This window comes from Vanellus vanellus, assembly GCF_965231255.1.
Source record: "Vanellus vanellus genome assembly, chromosome: 7".
Lineage (NCBI taxonomy): Eukaryota > Metazoa > Chordata > Aves > Charadriiformes > Charadriidae > Vanellus > Vanellus vanellus.
In genome coordinates this window covers 39,939,541-39,957,523 of record NC_138912.1, presented here as the reverse complement: position 1 = coordinate 39,957,523, position 17,983 = coordinate 39,939,541, and the positions used below count along the sequence as shown (strand labels likewise).

The window sequence follows — 17,983 nt, the reverse complement described above, 5'->3', positions numbered from 1 at the left end:
AATCCTCCCAAAACACAATTCAATGAATCTCAGAAAAATTAGCTAGTAAGGAGGGAGTCCAGAACTTGTTTTGAGGATGCATTTGCCGTAATAACCTTCAGGTATAAACAGAGCCCTCAGAGATCTAAAAACTCACTCTGCATTAGGAGAAAGAATCTTTTTGGCAAGTAAATTGGCTTGATCTGTAGCTTTTAACAGCTAAGAAAAGTTTTATAGCATTCTTTTAAATGATAGCTAGAGCCCAGCCCTATGACAAGTGTTTTTCTACTTGGCTTTTACATATCTCTTCCCCATTGAACAACAAAATAATTAAGTTGAATTAAATTTTTAGAATACCACCTCTTGTTACAGGGTTTTTTTCAAATGCTTAAACTACTCTCAAATGAAAGTTATGAGCGATAATCAGTCTGCTTTTTTCTATGGCAGGAGACTATATCATTGGTGCCAAACGACTGCAGGCATCTTCATCACAGAATAGAGGTGGATCCTAGAAGTAGAAGGTTGGGGAGGGTGGGGTTTTTTTTTTGTGAATTTGAAACTACTTGTCCACTCCTGTAATTCCTTCCTGCCTTCTGTTTACTTTTCAAATATTTGTGGTAGCAAAATAGCATTTATTTATAACACATCCATTGTGCAAACAGTTAAAGGTTGATGTTAGTATAGCATTTTAGTACTATTTCCATAGAAAACCCTTGCCTTTGTTTATAAAGTTTAGGACAGAAACTCTTCAGTCATACATACCGCCAGCACAAACAACAGGTGTGAATGTAACATGATGAACCCACACACAGTGCATTAGTAATGTCACTCATCACTGAAGTACATATCATAACTTGAGACTGCTCAAGTCTGCGCAATCAATTTAATCTCTCAGAAAATACTGCTAACATTTAAAAAATTACATAATTCCAAATATACATAACATATAAAGTCAGAAAATTCCCTATCTCCCAAAAACTTAACATAAAAATTCCACTGTTGCCAAAAATATATTGCCTCTTCACAAAACCATGCTCCTTACAAAAGATCGTAGCTTAAGGTGCTGCAAAATTTCTCAAGAAAGCATCTCTATCCTAAAAATACGTAGCTATAGTAAGTAAATATGCCTCAGTAAGTAGCTATGCAAAGATCAACAATTACCCAGTGAAAAGTAAAAAAGTAGGCTCTTATTATCATCAGTGTACACTGAATTATTCCTTAATGCTTTCACTATTGTACAAAATTCTACCTCCTAAAAAGCAGAGGCACTAAGTGTAATCCAGTAGATACTTAAACTCTTGTTGACTTCAATGGAAATAGGACTGAAGCCTTTAAGAGTTGCACCATGTCGGCTGTACAAGATGAATAAGAGCTTGTGTGCCTACACTTCTAATTAAACTGAATACCAGATTACTGTTTTCCCACAAAATCCTTTCTGCTCAAATCCCCCTGAAGTAAAAGTAGGGAGTTTCAATATGCTATGTATTTCACCCCCACCTTAACATCTATGTCATCTTTGGGATGAATACATAATCATGTTCACCTGCTTACCAAATAACCACACCAGCTGATGCACAGTAACCATGCTCTTAGCCCATGGCAAAAGACAGTTTGGTTTACAAAAAACAATTGCTAAAATAAATTTGAATTTGCTACAAAAAGGCATATGGACACTTCACACAAATCACCACCTGCAAAACCTTGTTATAATACAGAAATTCACACATCTGACCCTAAACAGAATTTATTTTAATAATTCAAGCTTTTTGTTTCTAAAAGTATGTGTTTGCAAAGATAATAGGTAGGGATCACTACTGTTTTATTTTAATAATACATATCCCTCTTTTTTTTTTTTTAAAACAGTGATCTTTAAATTTAAAGGGCTCCATGAGAAAAGTCAGACCATCTCCTTTGAGAGTAACTTAGCCACACCTGTGAGTATTTCCCAGCTGTGAATCTATTATGTATAAACATGTAGGAGTAAATACAACTGCCTGTCACGGACTGAAAAGGCATGCCAAAAGCAAGATGAAGTGTGGGAACAACACTGGAAAAGACAGGGGATTATTCATGAGCAGTACCAAAGTAATGCAGCTGCTAACAGCATGGCATGAAGGTAAGCTCAGCTGTGATTACATGGCAAGCACGGCTTATAGGCAGAGAGGATATTCTACACCACAAAGAAAAATTTCTTTACAAAGTCCAACAGCAACCTTTTGTTCATTTGCTACTTCAAGGTGTATCCACACACCTGAAAGAAAACGAGAAAAAAAAGCTAAATGCTCTTACCTTGTCATTAGGATTGTACTGGATGACATACTCTATTTGGCCATTTGGACCATCATCAATGTCAGTAGCACCATTGTTTCCAGAAAATCCTGTAAAGATGGTTGTTCCAACTGGAGTTAACTGCAAGAACAGAGACAGATATAGAGTGAAACAATTTCCATTTTTATTCCATAGATTGTCTGCATCAGGACAGAACCCCATTTGTTTTAAAAAATACGAAGATGAAAAAAAATATCCTAGAAGTGCAAGAATTCATGAAATAAATATAAATAGATTTAAAAAAGAAAAGCTATTTTTTCAGACTCAGTAAGGAAAATAAAGATGAGCTGCAAAAGTAAACAGAACTTATTTAACAGTGTCTTCATGACAATTTCAATAGCACCAGATAAATATTATTACATGCAAACACAGACACCCAGAGAGCTTTATGGCTTTAAACAAACACAAAAATGATGTTGTTTCTCCAATATTTTGTTGGCAGCAATTGAATACCCATAAAATTATATTTTGAAAATGAATGAATTTATAATTATCCTAGCGCAGATAAATAGCATGAAATCAAGACCCATTGAGAGCAAGGACAGAAGTCCACCTGACTTCTTGGGAGTCATCATTTCTGAATTTTAATATTCAGAAAGCTTTGTGAGTAATCAACCCGAAAGTGAAAAACAAATGAACAAACAGCTCTGGATTCAAAACAGACATCGCTCCTAGCCATGCCTCCCGCTGCTGCTCTCATCACACCCACATTTTTGGCCCTTTAATTCACAGACATCCACTGACCCCTATTCTTTCCTCCAAATTTTACATTAAGTTGTTGCACATCTTAAACCTATAGGGTTTAAAAAGGCTCAAATGCTGTAAAAAGAGAAGGTGGCAAAGGACAAAGAGTCATTCAAACATTTGTTGCAAATGTGGATGCTATTTCATTTTCATATTTTGTAGCTCACACCATAAAGCAAATAATTAACCACCCCTTTCCTCCTATAGTCACAGTTTCTGGTCTGGTTTTATTTATAAAGCTGCTAATTACTTTAAGAGTTTAATGGCTGATGGAGTTCTCTCAGAAATGTTTTCAGGGCTGAGAATACCAAATCTTTGACATAAACAACACCAACTCACAGCCTTTTAAAATGACAAAACAGGAAGTAGGAAGTTGATTATTCCCTGGTGCCTAATTGCGAAATAATTACCTCACAGAGTCTCTGCCTTGTACCTCAGGTACAGCAGCAGCCTGTGAAGAATTCAGGAGGGCAATCGCCTCAGGAACAGGAGCCTCGCCTGACCGTACAGAACCCGAGCCAACTGGCATAAACCAAGGAGGAAAAGTTACTGATTCATGACAAACTGAGAAGAAGGGGCTTTCTCATGTTTTGGTAAAGGCATAGAAGAACAAACCAACCTGAAAACCAATTTGGAAAATTCACAGGAAGGTTCGCAGCGTTCCCCCCCTCCCACATGCTAATGACGGGCTGCCCTCAGCTGGCCACAGACCCCCAACCCAGGTGCCCCCTCAGCCCCCTCCAACAGCACAGAGAGGGAAATAACATGCTTAAGGAGCAAGACAAGGAGATCGCTTACCCATTACCCTCTCCGGCAGAACAGACTTGACTTGAGGAAAATTTAACGTACTGCCAATTAAAAATACATTTGGATGGTGACAAACGAAGACAGCACAGCACCCCTTTTCCCAAGGCTCAGCTTCCCTCCTTCCTCTTCTCCTCCTTGCAATTCTCTCCTCACTCCTTGCTGCCGGGCAGCATTTCCCCGCCTTTCTTCAACCCGTTACCCTGAGGTACCACAGCCCAGCTGAGGGGTGGGTGGAACCCGCCAGAACCGGCCCTGCCCACCTCTCCTCACAGAGACCCCTCACAACCCACACCTGGGCACAGACACCCAGTAGGACACTAATTAAAAGTTTAACCAATTAACCACTGGTTAAATGATACAGTGTCACTAGCAGGAAGAGCCGAGCACTGTGCTGGCATGCCAGCTGGTGGAACTCTGCCACATTTCTGCTGTCAAAACAGAGAAAAGCCTTGGCGCTCCCAAACGCCTCCAAGAGGAGCAGCTTTGAAGACACCCCATGTGCAGCAGGCATGAAAAGCCGGGTGAGTAACACACTGCCAAACACCACGCTCGTTAGCTATTCCACTCTGTTAGCCCACCTACAGGTTTCCCAGCCCTCACTCTGAGGGAGTGTTCCCCCTCCTCAACACCTGTGGGTTCACGCTCTCAGGAGAGGGGCAAGTTACCACTGGAAATCAAACGACAGATCTCTATTTAAGAAATTCCTGTCGCATCAGAGCAGCCCAAGAGCTAACAGATGCCCAGGAGGTGCTGGTACGGCTCTCCATCTAGCCAGACACTGTAACACCACGTCCGGCAAAGGGAGAGGGTGAGAGCTCCCCAGACTGCCCTCACCGGGTCCCTCCATGGCTGCCAAGAGGCTGAGGGAGGGCTGAACCTGCACCAGTGCTCACAGCGGAAGGATGCTGAAAGCTCTGGTGCTTTTCAGAAGCACATAAACGCTCGGTTTCCACTGAAGTCAGTCAGCCACTCTGCTTGGCAATAGTTATTTACTCCGTTTCAGCCGTATCGGGGTCCTGACAGGGTGCAGATAAACGATGATGAACACAAAAAGGCTCCAGCACTGTAAAGCACATCATCAAGCGATAACAAAGGAGACAGTTGTAAAAAGGAAACAGCAGTAAACACCAGAATTACAATTGCGTGCTCTTACCATAAAAGTCAAAAGCTAAAGTCTTGGATTTAGTGTATTACATCCAAAATAAGTGACTGCAGATGTGCAGACCTTCATGAACCTAATACACGTATTTCTATGTTATCTATGTTTTCTTTTATGCAATACAAATAATATTAGAAAAGACACACACACAAAAAAATCCTCTGCCACTCCCTCTTCCTGAAACTAAGGAAAATATCAACTCATTTCACTCAGCTTTCCGGCCTGTCCAAGATCTCACATCAGAGATTACTGCAGCCTTTGGAAAAATTCAGATGAGGTCTTAACTAAATGTCTCAAACTCTACTTCTAATCACATTTGAGAGGCACTCAGCATTCAATACACAATGTTTTTACACTGACATCTTAACATTGTGATGATTTACCATTAGCCAGCAGTATCACTTTTACCCACAATTTCTGAGGGCTTTCTGACAGACTGCTGTGACCATTCACTTTATTGTTGGAACAATAAAGGAGAAACTCAGTTAACATTATAAAATGGGATTTTTCTATATTTTCTATATAGTACTATATATGTAGTGTTTATATATACTGTATCAACGTGAATAATCCCACTGTTCTTAAGTAAGGATTACTTATTATGTGAACAGCCCATGAGGAACTGCATTCCTAGGAAGACAGACAGGTAACATGGGAATGAAAGGCATGTTTTTCTAGCGAATATCATGGAGATAGTCTGAAACATGTATCTAAAAGTGCAGGCTGAAAGACGGGGTTTGACCTCACACAGACATAAAACGGGCATGCCATTTGAACACAGGCATGTGCAAGCAGAACAAAGTAGCTAACCAGATTTTTGGCACTGGCGAAAAGCAGAACATCAAGATGGTTTTATATTACATACTATATAGTATACATAATTTCTCAAACCAGTGATCAAATTAATTCATTAGTAGATGCACACACTCTCTAGACAGTAAAGACTTATCTGGAGCTCAAAGCGCCCCACACCATTGCTACGTCAACTGTAACAGAGTGATTCTGCACAACACCCTTTTTCCCCCAATTTCCAACTAAGTCCGTTCTCTGAAAAATCTCCTGCCACCAAGTCTTCTGGCAGTCGGGGGAAGTGGAAATATGTCTACAAAGGGGTTCCTAGCTCTCCTTTGCTTTGCTACCTTTCAGAAGGACCCAAAAATTGCTTGAGAAAGTATTGCTTCAGCTGTCTCTAGAGCCCCACTTGTCTCCCTCCCATTAGACATGCCTATTTCAAAGAGTGCCAACTGGAGAGGAATTTTCTTTCTCCATATTAAACTTTAGTATCTCCTACAGAAAGGGACGGATGTTAAGTAGTTTGACCATGCTGACTGTCTTACCTTATGTAAGATAAAATGTTAAGTATTGTAAAGAAAAAAAAATGAGTGTTAGCGACAGTTTGATAATAAAAATCTCTGTTAGAACTCAATGTGGTGAAGAAGAATCACGACAAGAAACAAGTAAGATTTCAAAAGAATGCAATTAAACAAATAGAGAGGAAATGCACACAATAAATCTTATTCTTCCACAGTCAACAGCTGTAATGTATAAAAATTTCCTTCACCATGATTTATGTCTATTAGAAGTCTAGATGCAGACAGGAACGTTCAACACTTTCATAAAACATTTTGAAAATAAATTCTCCTATTATTGCCTATTTACAAAGTTAAAAGTGAATAATTTTTCACAGTGGCCCTGAACGGCAGAGCAATGTAAGATTTACAGTTAATCATTCTGAGCTAATATTCTTTTGATGATGTCTACCTGCAGAGATTAATTATTTCAATACCACAAGGAAAAAGATATGAATAATTACACCAGAAGCCATGAAAATTCAGCACAAGTTATAATTCTCAACAGCCCAAAGCCAAAGTTTTGAGACAGCTGAAGCTCCAGAAACACACTCATTTTGCAAAGGATTCCCATCTCTGCCAACTTCAGGGGGTAAGAAGGGACAGAATGACCCCCCCCAAAAAAACCAAATCAAACCAACCCTAAAATTTTCGTTTCCGAGCAGAAAAATCTCATCAGGTATAAGGTTATGCATGTTTAATAAAATAACACTGACTTCAAATGGTACTCTACTAACTACATTACCATTTAAAAAAAAAAAACAAACAACAAACCACAAACGCAATCTGTTATTAAACGCTCATGAGTTTACCAACACCTCTGGAGCACTGGGGTAAGGCCCATGTGAAAAATGAATACAATAAAAGATAAAAGTCAGTCTTATAAAACCCAGGCAATGCAGATTCAGAGTTGTACTGCCTGAGATAAAATTTCTTAAGATAAGTTGTGTTCAACACAAAACACAGACAACCACAATTCTGCCTTGGTAGTACAAGATTTTTAGTTTCTAGTCCTTTTGTTAAATGTATTTGAAACCCTCGTGGCAATACTATAGATTTGTTTGTAGAGCATTAACAGAGTTGCACAATTCTTCTGAATTTCCACCTAACTATAAAATTTTGTTTTAATATACTGCAATAACTCCTATCTTTAAGTCACTAATACACATGGTCAAATTTAGCCCCAGGCTAATGTCATTTTGTCGGAATTTTTTTCTATATGAATAATGATGTGAAGTTTTCACATGAATGAAAATATGTAACACACAAAACAAAGAAAATAACCCTGCAGAGCATTTCTAATTATCATAAAATTTTTAACATCAACCTTAACTCATTTTTACTTTTGTGAGGAGATCCATAATGCTGTGTGTAGCACTTGGGATTTGCTCTTGGACTAGACAGTTACACATTCTTTGTCTTGAAAAACTATGAGAAAGGAAAAAGGGAAACTTGCTCTTAATTGGCAGCACCCCTCTCTAAAGGGCTTCCGCACTTGTGCTGCTCTTGGGGAGGCCAGAGCCTGCTCTAATACAGACAAAACAGCTGAAACCCCACGCTCCTTACAGAGCAGTGGCCCTGGGCCAGTTGAGACCCGAAGGAAAAGAGCCCATTTCTGTCCTAGTGCTTGCACACACTCCCTGGTGTGGTACACACCGCAGCAGCGGCCCAATAGGGACAATCAGCTTAGTTACTTCAGATGTCGGAACAGCATTACTTCGGAGTTGTCTGAATTAAGGCCCAGACAACTGTAAAAAGTCAATAGTTTAATTACAACCTCATTTTCTTAACTACAGCTTACGCGCAAAATGCCAGTTAATTTTAAGTAGAGGGGTATTTTGTGTCTGCATTAGCCCCCTGCAATGACTACTGAAGACCAGAGACAATGGAGACTATTTATACATATTTATACACACAAGTGTGCACATAAATATATATGTACACATACACATGTAGGGGGTTTCCTTTGCGCTTCCCCCCCCCCCTCAAAAAAAAAAAGCAGGGTGGTTTTTTTCTTATTAACTAACTCTAATTAGCAATTTAATCTATAAATGCTCACTTAGATTAAAAAGCACATAGTTATATTTTAGGGAAACAAGACATTCTATTTTATACTTTAAACTAAGAAGCTGAACTTCAAAACCAATTTTAACTGTAACTCAATATGAATACCAGCACTGCCACTCAAAGCTAAGCCACCAAGTCAAACAAACATTACAGGCTTCATCAACATTAATTTTAACAAGAACAATCATACTGCAGAGACATATAAAGTCCATACTTTCAATAGAATAATTAAGATCCTCCTAAAAAAGTATTTCCTCAATAAACACGTAATGATAATTTTTATACTTGGATGGAAAAAGATACATTTTCAAACCACACGTGCACTGGAGGCAACCATTAATTTCTCTGCATTTTTTAATTTTGGATCACCTTACCTGGGGTCTTCTCTACGTACAAGTGTGTGAATGACAGAAGAGATCATTTGACAATATGCAGAATAGATCCAAATTCTACAGATGCTATCTATATATGGAGATTTCTCAGGATTTTTAGGATCCAGATGAAGATTCTTGAAGCAGTAGAGTGAGAAATTATGGTATTTCTCATCTCAGTGCCTGAGGTAAGACATGGCATGATGAAACAAGGCTACACCATGAGTAAGGAAGGAAAGGAAGGACCGGGGCTTCTTCATAAGAGACACCACAGAGTTACCAGATTAATAAGTGCACATATTTTGAAGGATTTGGGGAGTTTGCTTTAAGGCATGGAATTTGCTTTCTTCATGCTCATGCACTCGAGGAGGAACTTATAGGTAGGAGAAGGGAGACCAAATGGAGTACTACCACTCAGAAACACCAAGGCATCAGCAAATAGGAGTTAATGATAAAATTCTCTGCTCCTGAAACCATGGTATTTCTGAATTTACACCCATGCAACTTCTGATGCTGTGACAGATGCCCATGACAGTGTGGACAATTTCGATACAGATTAGTCAGTATTTCTTGTAATAAGAATTTTAATATATACATGCTCACAAGCAACTGGGAAAGAAAAAAAATTGGTCAAGAGCTATTACATACACTGTGTTTGGTCTAACGTATTTTACACCAACAAGTGACTAGAGTTTGGGTAAGCTCAGTAGGAAAGCACCACTTCAGGTTTCCCAATTTCCCAATCCTTACGCTCTTCCTTGAGCAGCTGCAAGGGCCACTGACAGAGAAAATACACTGGATACAGGGAGCTTGTGGTCTAACTTACTATGGACATCCTTCTTTTCTAACCAATCAAGTGTAACAATTGACATACATTCTGGTATAAACCAAGACACTACCCTACCAATCTCATTCTAAGCCTTCTGAAAAAATATAGGCTTAATTTTAAATCACGTCTTTTTATATGTAAATGGAAACGATGTGTGAAATGAGGATTTATGTTGGTATTACAATTACCCTTAGCTTCTTTTATAAATTAATTTTAGTACATTGTGGACAGTTCAAATACAAAGAATACTTGACATAAAAAAACTGTTCTATTTCTCCAAAATGTAATTTTACCCCTTGACATTTCTGAAACTGAAAAACTACCTAATAAAGTCAAGTCTAGCTACAGTTATTTGTCTTATATTACAGGTGCCAATAATTATATAATAGTTTTAACTAACTGGGAAAACCTGAGCCCTAGAACTTTACTCCCTAGGAAACATTTGGGAGGTAATTGCAAGGCTGATACATATTTGCCCAGGATTTCCTTACAGTAAGCGTATACAGGGGGCATGATGCTTTGGGGAGATATTGCACCTACAAAGCGCACATCTGTCAAGCTGGTTAGCACAGGAGTTGTAAATCCAACTGTGTATGTGCAGATGGATTAAATAGTACATGTGGAAAGTCCACCTAATGCTTTGTGCAAGCACCAGCGACTGTAGTATGGTTATAAAGCCGCAGTGCACATGTACTTCATCCCACGTAGGACAGCCAGAGAGAAGCATGGCAGCTGACAGGAGAAACTGCCAAGTATAAACCCTGTAAAGCACCTGAACAAGTCAGTCCTCAAATTGACACAGACAAAATTTCCTGGCTAGAACAAACAGGAGGTATTTGTGATGCTCACGTCTACGGTAGCTGTAAATAATAAAATCTATTTGTCCTTTGATTTGCTCTATGTTAGTTATGTAAGAGAAATTTCTGTACTTTTTAGTTTACAAGCAAACTAAAACCAGAAGACCAGAGACAATCAAAACATAACCACAAACCCCTCATTCTAGCACATTTCTGTAGTTAAACTCACTAGAGGCAGTGCCAATTACTAGCAGAATAAACTACCATTAAAAAAAAAGTAATCACTCACTAAAACCGTTGAGAGAGTCTGAGATGCTTTGTGAAATTTTTTTTTGGTTAATTAATGACAGCATTAACCCACTGGGTACTGCTGAAGGGCACAGTGGTGCCATGTCAGAAGCTATAAGCGTGACAGCGATAAAATGAAACAAAGAAGCTAATTAAATCAGGACTGCAGCTGGCGGAAAGAGCAACATTGCATTTTGCCCAATAGTAATGCAAATAAATTGCACATGCTTGGAACATTGCTAAATTTCTGAATATAAATAATTTTAAATGCTGCATTTTTCACTTTGCCTTTTGGACTTCTTTCTAATTATGGAAAATCCTTGCTTCCTTAGTATTACAGCACTGACATACTACCTGCCTTCAGTTTTACTGCAAAAATTATGCAGGTCTTGGAAGTGATCTGGGACCTGCATCCAGCCCTCACAGGCACTTCAGACTAATGTTTATGTTGCCTTTACTCAAGACCAAAAGCACTTCTGCAACAGGTTTGCAAAAAACATAGAAATTACAATTACCATGTAAAGGCCAACTTGAAAACAATTTAAAAGCATAAGGAGGACTTTACTGCTAACTCATCCAGATGGTATTTTGTGACCTCCAAATTCTGGTGGAAAGAAACATCGGCAGATGGAGTGCCAAACACTTGTCTGAAGGGAAACAATCTCACTTTAAAAGGTGTCACTAGTCAGAAGACCAGTAAGCTTGGAAAACCTGCATATCATAGAAACATAGAATGGTTTAGGTTGGAAAGGACCTTGAAGATCATCGAGTTCCAATCCCCCTGCCATAGGCAGGGACACCTCCCACTAGACCAGGTTGCTCAAGGCCACCTCCAGCCTGGCCTTGAACACCTCCAGGGATGGGGCCTCAACAACCTCTCTGGGCAACCTGTGCCAGTGCCTCACCACGCTCAAAGGGAAAAACTTCCTAATGTTTAATCTGAACCTGCCCTCATCCAATTTAAAGCCATTCCTCCTTGTCCATACGCTACATGCCCGAGTAAAAAGTCCTTCACCAGCTCTCCTGTAGGCCCCCTTTAGGGACTGGAAGGCCGCAATAAGATCTCCCGGGAGCCTTCTCTTCTCCAGCCTGAACAGCCCCAACTCTCTCAGCCTCTCCTCATAGGAGAGGTGCTCCAGCCCTCGGATCATCCTTGTGGCTCTCCTCTGGACACGCTCCAGCAGGTCCATGTCCTTCTTATGTTGGGGACTCCAGAGCTGGATGCAGTACTCCAGGTGGGGTTTCACGAGAGTGGAGTAGAGGGGCAGAATCACCTCCTTTGACCTGCTGGCCACACTTCTTCTGATGCAGCCCAGGATACGGTTGGCCTTCTGGGCTGCGATCGCACACTGCTGGCTCATGTTGAGCTTCTTGTCAATCAGCACACCCAGGTCCTTCTCCTCAGGGCTGCTCTCCAGCCATTCCCCGCCAAGCCTGTATTTGTGCTTGGGATTGCCCTGAGCCAGATGTAGGACCTTGCACTTGGCCTTGTTGAACTGCATGAGGTTGGCTTGGGCCCACCTCTCCAGCCTGTCCAGGTCCCTCTGGATGGCATCCCTTTCCTCCAGTGTGTCTACCTCACCACACAACTTGGTATCATCGGCAAACTTGTTGAGGGTGCACTTGACCCCACTGTCCATGTTGTTGACAAAGATGATGAACAGTACAGGCCCCAGTACTGACCCCCGAGGAATGTCACTCGTCACTGCTCTCCACTTGGACATCGAGCTGTTGACCCCAACTCTTTGAGTGCGACCATCCAGCCAGTTCATTACCCACCAAGTGGTCCATTTGTCGAATCCATGTTTCTTCAATTTAGAGACCAGGATATCGTGTAGGACAGTGTCAAAAGCTTTGCACAAGTCCAAGTAGATGACATCTGTTGATCTTCCCTTGTCCGCTGCTGCTGTAACCCCTTCGTAGAAGGCCACCGAATTTGTCAGACATGACTTGCCCTTGGTGAAGTCATGCTGGCTTCTTGTTTTCTATGTGCCTCAGCAGAGTTTCCAGGAGGATCTGTTCCATGATCTTGCCAATATATGATCTTGCCAGTTGAGATATTATCTCAACTGCAGGTCTCTACTGCAAAATAATGTGTGGGATTTTTCTTCCGTCTGTATTTTTGCCTTAATTAGGCCTAAACTCATCAACAAATTCTCCCACTCCCTTCCTGGGGCCTGAGATCTGCACATCACTACACACTTGGTCACTTAGAGCAATGTAGTGATTGTTACGATACGCAGATGTACTGAAAAGCTGAATCTCCTAAACACATAAAACTGGAAGTTTTGTTTTGAAACAGAAAATCAATTCTACTAAAATCAAACAAGATGAAAGAAGTCACACTCTTTCACAGAAAAAAACCCACCCAAACCCAAAGCCCACCAGGGATAGAATGCACACTATATATTTAACAGCTTTATTTTCTTCAGTGCAACTGTAATTCTTCCAATCTTTACCTGCAGAAGACTGACCCATTTTTCATTCTCCTCTTAGTTTCAGTCTGGACATTTCCACTTTTGCATGTACATAACTTCCCACTTCCACTTCCTATTACTAAAGCCCCAGGATACTAACTTCCTGAAAACACAAATCCTTTGTACTGGTTATTAGCAGATTATTCAATCCCTAATAGAATGAAAAACTTAACTGTAAAGTGAAATGAAGTTGTACCAGCTCAAGAAAGAAATAAAATTTTTCCTTCAAATAATACAGAGAAGTATGAAGCAAATAATACAGAGAAGAAAATAAAGCAAAAGAATTCCATTCACAGGCATAGTTTAATAAAGAGAAACAGCAATAAATCAAACCTGCACTTTGCCAAGCTTCAATAGTTAACTAAAACCTTTTGAACTAATTGCTTTACTTTATTTTTTTTTTTTCCATAAACACATTTGTTTTATTTCCAGGTTTGTTGATACAACTGCATAATGCAATAAAAAAAACTTTGTAAATTCAACAGAAATCAATGCTTCACTCATTGAGATGTAGGTTCAGATTCTAGTGTCTTCTGCAATATTACAAGCACCCTGATGAAAAGTGTGCTTGTCGTCTTATTTGTTAAGAAAAAGGAAAAACAGCTTGCATGCTAAAATCTGAAGTATACTGTCTGTGCTGTGTTTTTCCAGAGTGACACAAGCGGAAGGGATTTTCAAACTGCTGAATTCACCAGCTTTTCAAATGAGAAGTGAAAGAACTGGAAAAGCTGGCACTTAGGAATGACACCACACAACAGAGGGGAAAAAAAGGTAAGCGGTTCTGACCTCATTTACTGCCACGTAGTATCGCTGCTGCTGGAACTGAGGTGAGTTATCGTTCCGGTCTCTCACCACAATCCGCACTTCGTGGTTGATAATGGTGCCGACCTTTTTGTTAACACACTGGACTTGCACCACGATGGACTGAATGGACATTGGCGGCTGTAAGCAAAAATACATTTTTATAATTCGTAGTCAAAGTCTGAACTAACAGTTCAATTTCCCACTGATGTTAATATTGCCCGGGTTCACTTATACCCCATCAGTCTGCCTGTGTTATGTTTAATGCTCTACATCTGGATTGTAAAGCTTCTCTGGGAGTGTCCCGACTACAACTCATGCTGGCAGTATTTTAAGTAGACCTGCGTCTCAACACTGTATTTTGCATACCAAGCTTTGCCAGCTGTATGTGCTAACACAGAAATAAAAATCCCCACAGCACGGTTAACCCTTCACACTTCCCTTGAGAACAACAACAACAAAAAAGCACATCTTTTGAACATCTTTTGGTTATTGAAAGACACTTAGAAAATGTCACACATTTTAACCTTTGGTTTATTAATATTGGAATTGAAAGGTCAAGTCAGAAATAAATTCACTATGCTGCTACTTACATTTATGAAGTAATATAGAAACAACTTGGTCACCTTTAAGTGTAGGCAATCCAGAGTCCAGTTGTTTTTACTCCAGTGAACATCATAACATTCAAACAAAATATCGCCCATACTTGATGAATGGGTAAAGAAATTTAAGCTGGAAAGGCTACTATTACTTACCTAAGTTAATAAAACAATTCTAAGAAGAATAAAGGAAGAGGCACCTTTGGTTGAAATGGAAATTCAGAGAGAATGCTATGGAATGGCATTCCAGCATGACTTCTATTCACAACCTTCCCACCATGGCAAGTGCCAATTTACATATTTGAAGCAGCAGTCTGGCATGTAAAATATTGACAGCAAGACTGTTTTGATTTTATATCTAACACTCAGCAGAGAGCAAGCAAGGGAAGGGACAAAATGAAAAAATTCTGTATTTATTAACCTCAAAGTCTTCAAGAGAATAAACAACTCAGAAAAATAATTTAAAGACGCCTATACCACACTATTCTGTACAGTGAATGCAAACAGGTTTTCGGACTGAGATTCTGAAACTTACAATTATACCATAATTATTTAACTACATAATTATGCTTTCACTCATTCTAAATGCTACAATTTCTTTGACTGATTTTTTCCAGTTTTGCTATAGTAGATTTTAGATTTTGCTTTACCCTTCAGACTTTGCTGTAGTAGATTTTAGATTTTGCTTTACCCTTCAGACTTTGGCACTAATCAGTTTTTAGAGTCAGATGACTTGGGAAAAGAAGGGGGCTTTATGGTGGTGTTGAGATCTAACATAAAATATGTATTCTTCCTTACACATTTACCCTCAACTTTCTCTACGATGAAGTACAACATAAGCTTTTAACTAAAAGTCCATTCTCTTTGGTGTAAAAATCTGCAGCCAGCTATGATGTGGGTTCTACTTTTAACAACAGAACTTCTAACACTGGTAGGAACGTACCAAGTATCATCTGTAACTTAAATTAAGCCTCTAAGGTTATACGCTCCATTTATTTTTCAAGCTGGCAGTCTTTGCAAAAGATCCGAGAATTTTTAGGCTGCCTTTAATAAACTTCAAATGCTGCTGAGTTTATGTGGAATAATTACTAAAATGAGCAATAATACAGCATTGTTCACACATTAAGGAAAAGTATAAAATCAAAAGGCTTCTAGGGTAGAATACAGCTGCAGCTGGTATGCTGCTACATTTGTGACTCCCTGTACAATATTGCTTGCAAAGCAACACAGGGAGTGGAGCAGGGTGGAGATTCCACAGCCAAGCCCTGTGATAATCCAGCAAATATGGGAATGAGATGGTGCTATGGAACTGATAAACTACATACTTACTACCCTGAGCCAACAGTTTATCAAATATTGATGAAATCCTGTCCTTTGTGTGAACTTTGTTCATTATAATACCAAAACACACCTCCATCCCAAAGGCTACCCGCCTCCAAGGTGCGACCACTCCTCCTTGAGTCTGCGCCCTGAATTTTTCGTAAACTATACCTTTAAATGAGAGGCAAGAGAAATTTACACCAATCATAATAAAAGTATTTATGACTAGAGTCATTCAAACTCCACCCTGAAGGTAAAATTAGTATAAAAATGGCCCAAGAAAGGGGGGGTGTTAGGGAAGACACCATCACAAACAAGTCAAGGACGACTCCATCACTAACTGCCTTGACTTCTGGGATCAGTCAAGGGGCTGAGCCTCTCTTCCCCCCCCATAAGGACACCTGTGGGTAAGATTTGAACACTTGGCTATACCACGTGCTTCCCCAGGAAACTCAGAAATCTCTAGAGTGGTTCTATAACTTAGCACATTTGTAACCAAGCTATATTACTAACATCTTTAGTATTCACACGTGCTTTGCAGACAGTCACTATCACCTTCAATCCAAAAGAACTTGTGTATCTGTTGCTCGAATAAACTGCACTGTGTAGGCAGCTAGTCGCTTGGCTTTCTCATTGAACGCGACCAAAGAGTGGCCGTGCTAGTTCATGAGCACGACTGGGCTGAAGATGCAGTCTGCTATTAGCGTATCCAGAACCGTAACAGTTTAATATATATTAAATGCGCCTGGACTGATAGTGGTGAATTGGGCATCACTCAGAATGTAAACCTAGCCGCACCTAGCCTCCCACCTCGGTGAGGAGTGTTAGAACGCAAGGGGGTTTATTTTCTGCCAAAACTACTTTGCCCCTTAACGCAACAGTTTATCTAGATTTATTAGCAATGCTCAAAAAAACCATAATTAGTTGTAACGATAGATATGTAAATACACAATGTTCTGGATTTGGTGTTTTTCACAAGAACATGGAAGAAAATAGTTTGTCCCCTTTGGTAAAAGATGACAGAGGACAGGACCAATATTACTTTTACATATGTGATGTTCCACATTTCTGCTGGGTCAGTGCTGAGATTTAAAATCAGATTTTTAAACTCATCTATCTAGGCATTTATAAACAATAAACATAAATACATAATGGCACAATGTAACAAACTGTTTATGATGCTGGGGACAAATTATCCCAACATCTTTTAGCAGTTCCTTTCACCTTCAGTTCTCATTTATCGCTATTCATCCTTTGTAAGTACTTAAAAGTTTTGGAAGAAAAGTCTGGAATTTTCTTTTTATCTGATTTTGTTTGGAAAACACACTGTCACTCTTAGTAAAATCAATCAATGGAATCTAATAAGATTTTCTTTCAAGAAAAGTAATAAAAAAGAACAAGATCAGGCTAACTGAATCAGCAGGGAGTTGACAAGCAGGCATATCAGAGAGAAAAATGGGAAGAGCATCCAAATATATTGAATGCAATCATATATGCACCATTTGTGAATCAGAGAGTACAATTTTTGCTCTGTAATAACAAATTGAATTTTAAGGTTCAACTTAATAAAACCCCCGATTTTATTGGTACTACTAAGTTTTACATGGTTTTAACTTGAAAGATGAGAAAAATAGTTTACTTCTTTTATTAAAGAAAAAAAAAAGTAAAGGAACCGTATATGGTCTTGAATGATTTTGCATTTTGGGGGTTAGCATGGCTATGGTTCCAAAGGATGGAAGCAGACATTAATTGAGTTCATGACATAAATTTCACATTTTTACTCCATTTAGTGAGGGTTTTGTGGGTTGCTTTCATTTTCTTTCGCTTGTGACTTACAGCAATTCATTGAGACCATAGAAAACAGCTACAGCGGGGCTCACACCCAAAATCTCAAATACCGTAAATCTCAGGTTTTCTTTTCATATCCCAGTAAACTTAAATAACCACAAACGAGTAATTTTACCCAACACTAGGGATAAGCAGTGTTACAGTTCATAGTAAAAAATGAGGAAATAGCCCCTTAAATACCAATGTAAAAACACCGGTATTATCTATATATCATTAAGAA

General features: G+C 39.3%; 1 protein-coding gene across 4 annotated transcripts in view; it reads right to left on the bottom strand.

The window, feature by feature from the left end:
* PCDH15 (protocadherin related 15) overlaps window positions 1-17,983 on the bottom strand; it is a gene marked incomplete at both ends in the record, with an annotated part of 369,409 nt that overhangs the window by 259,129 nt on the left and 92,297 nt on the right. For all 4 annotated transcript variants that reach the window (XM_082486051.1, XM_082486048.1, XM_082486050.1 and 1 more), the window contains 2 exons: window positions 2,269-2,388; window positions 13,982-14,137. In XM_082486051.1, the coding sequence (XP_082342177.1) occupies window positions 2,269-2,388; window positions 13,982-14,137 (276 nt within the window). The remainder of the gene's footprint in view (window positions 1-2,268; window positions 2,389-13,981; window positions 14,138-17,983) is intronic.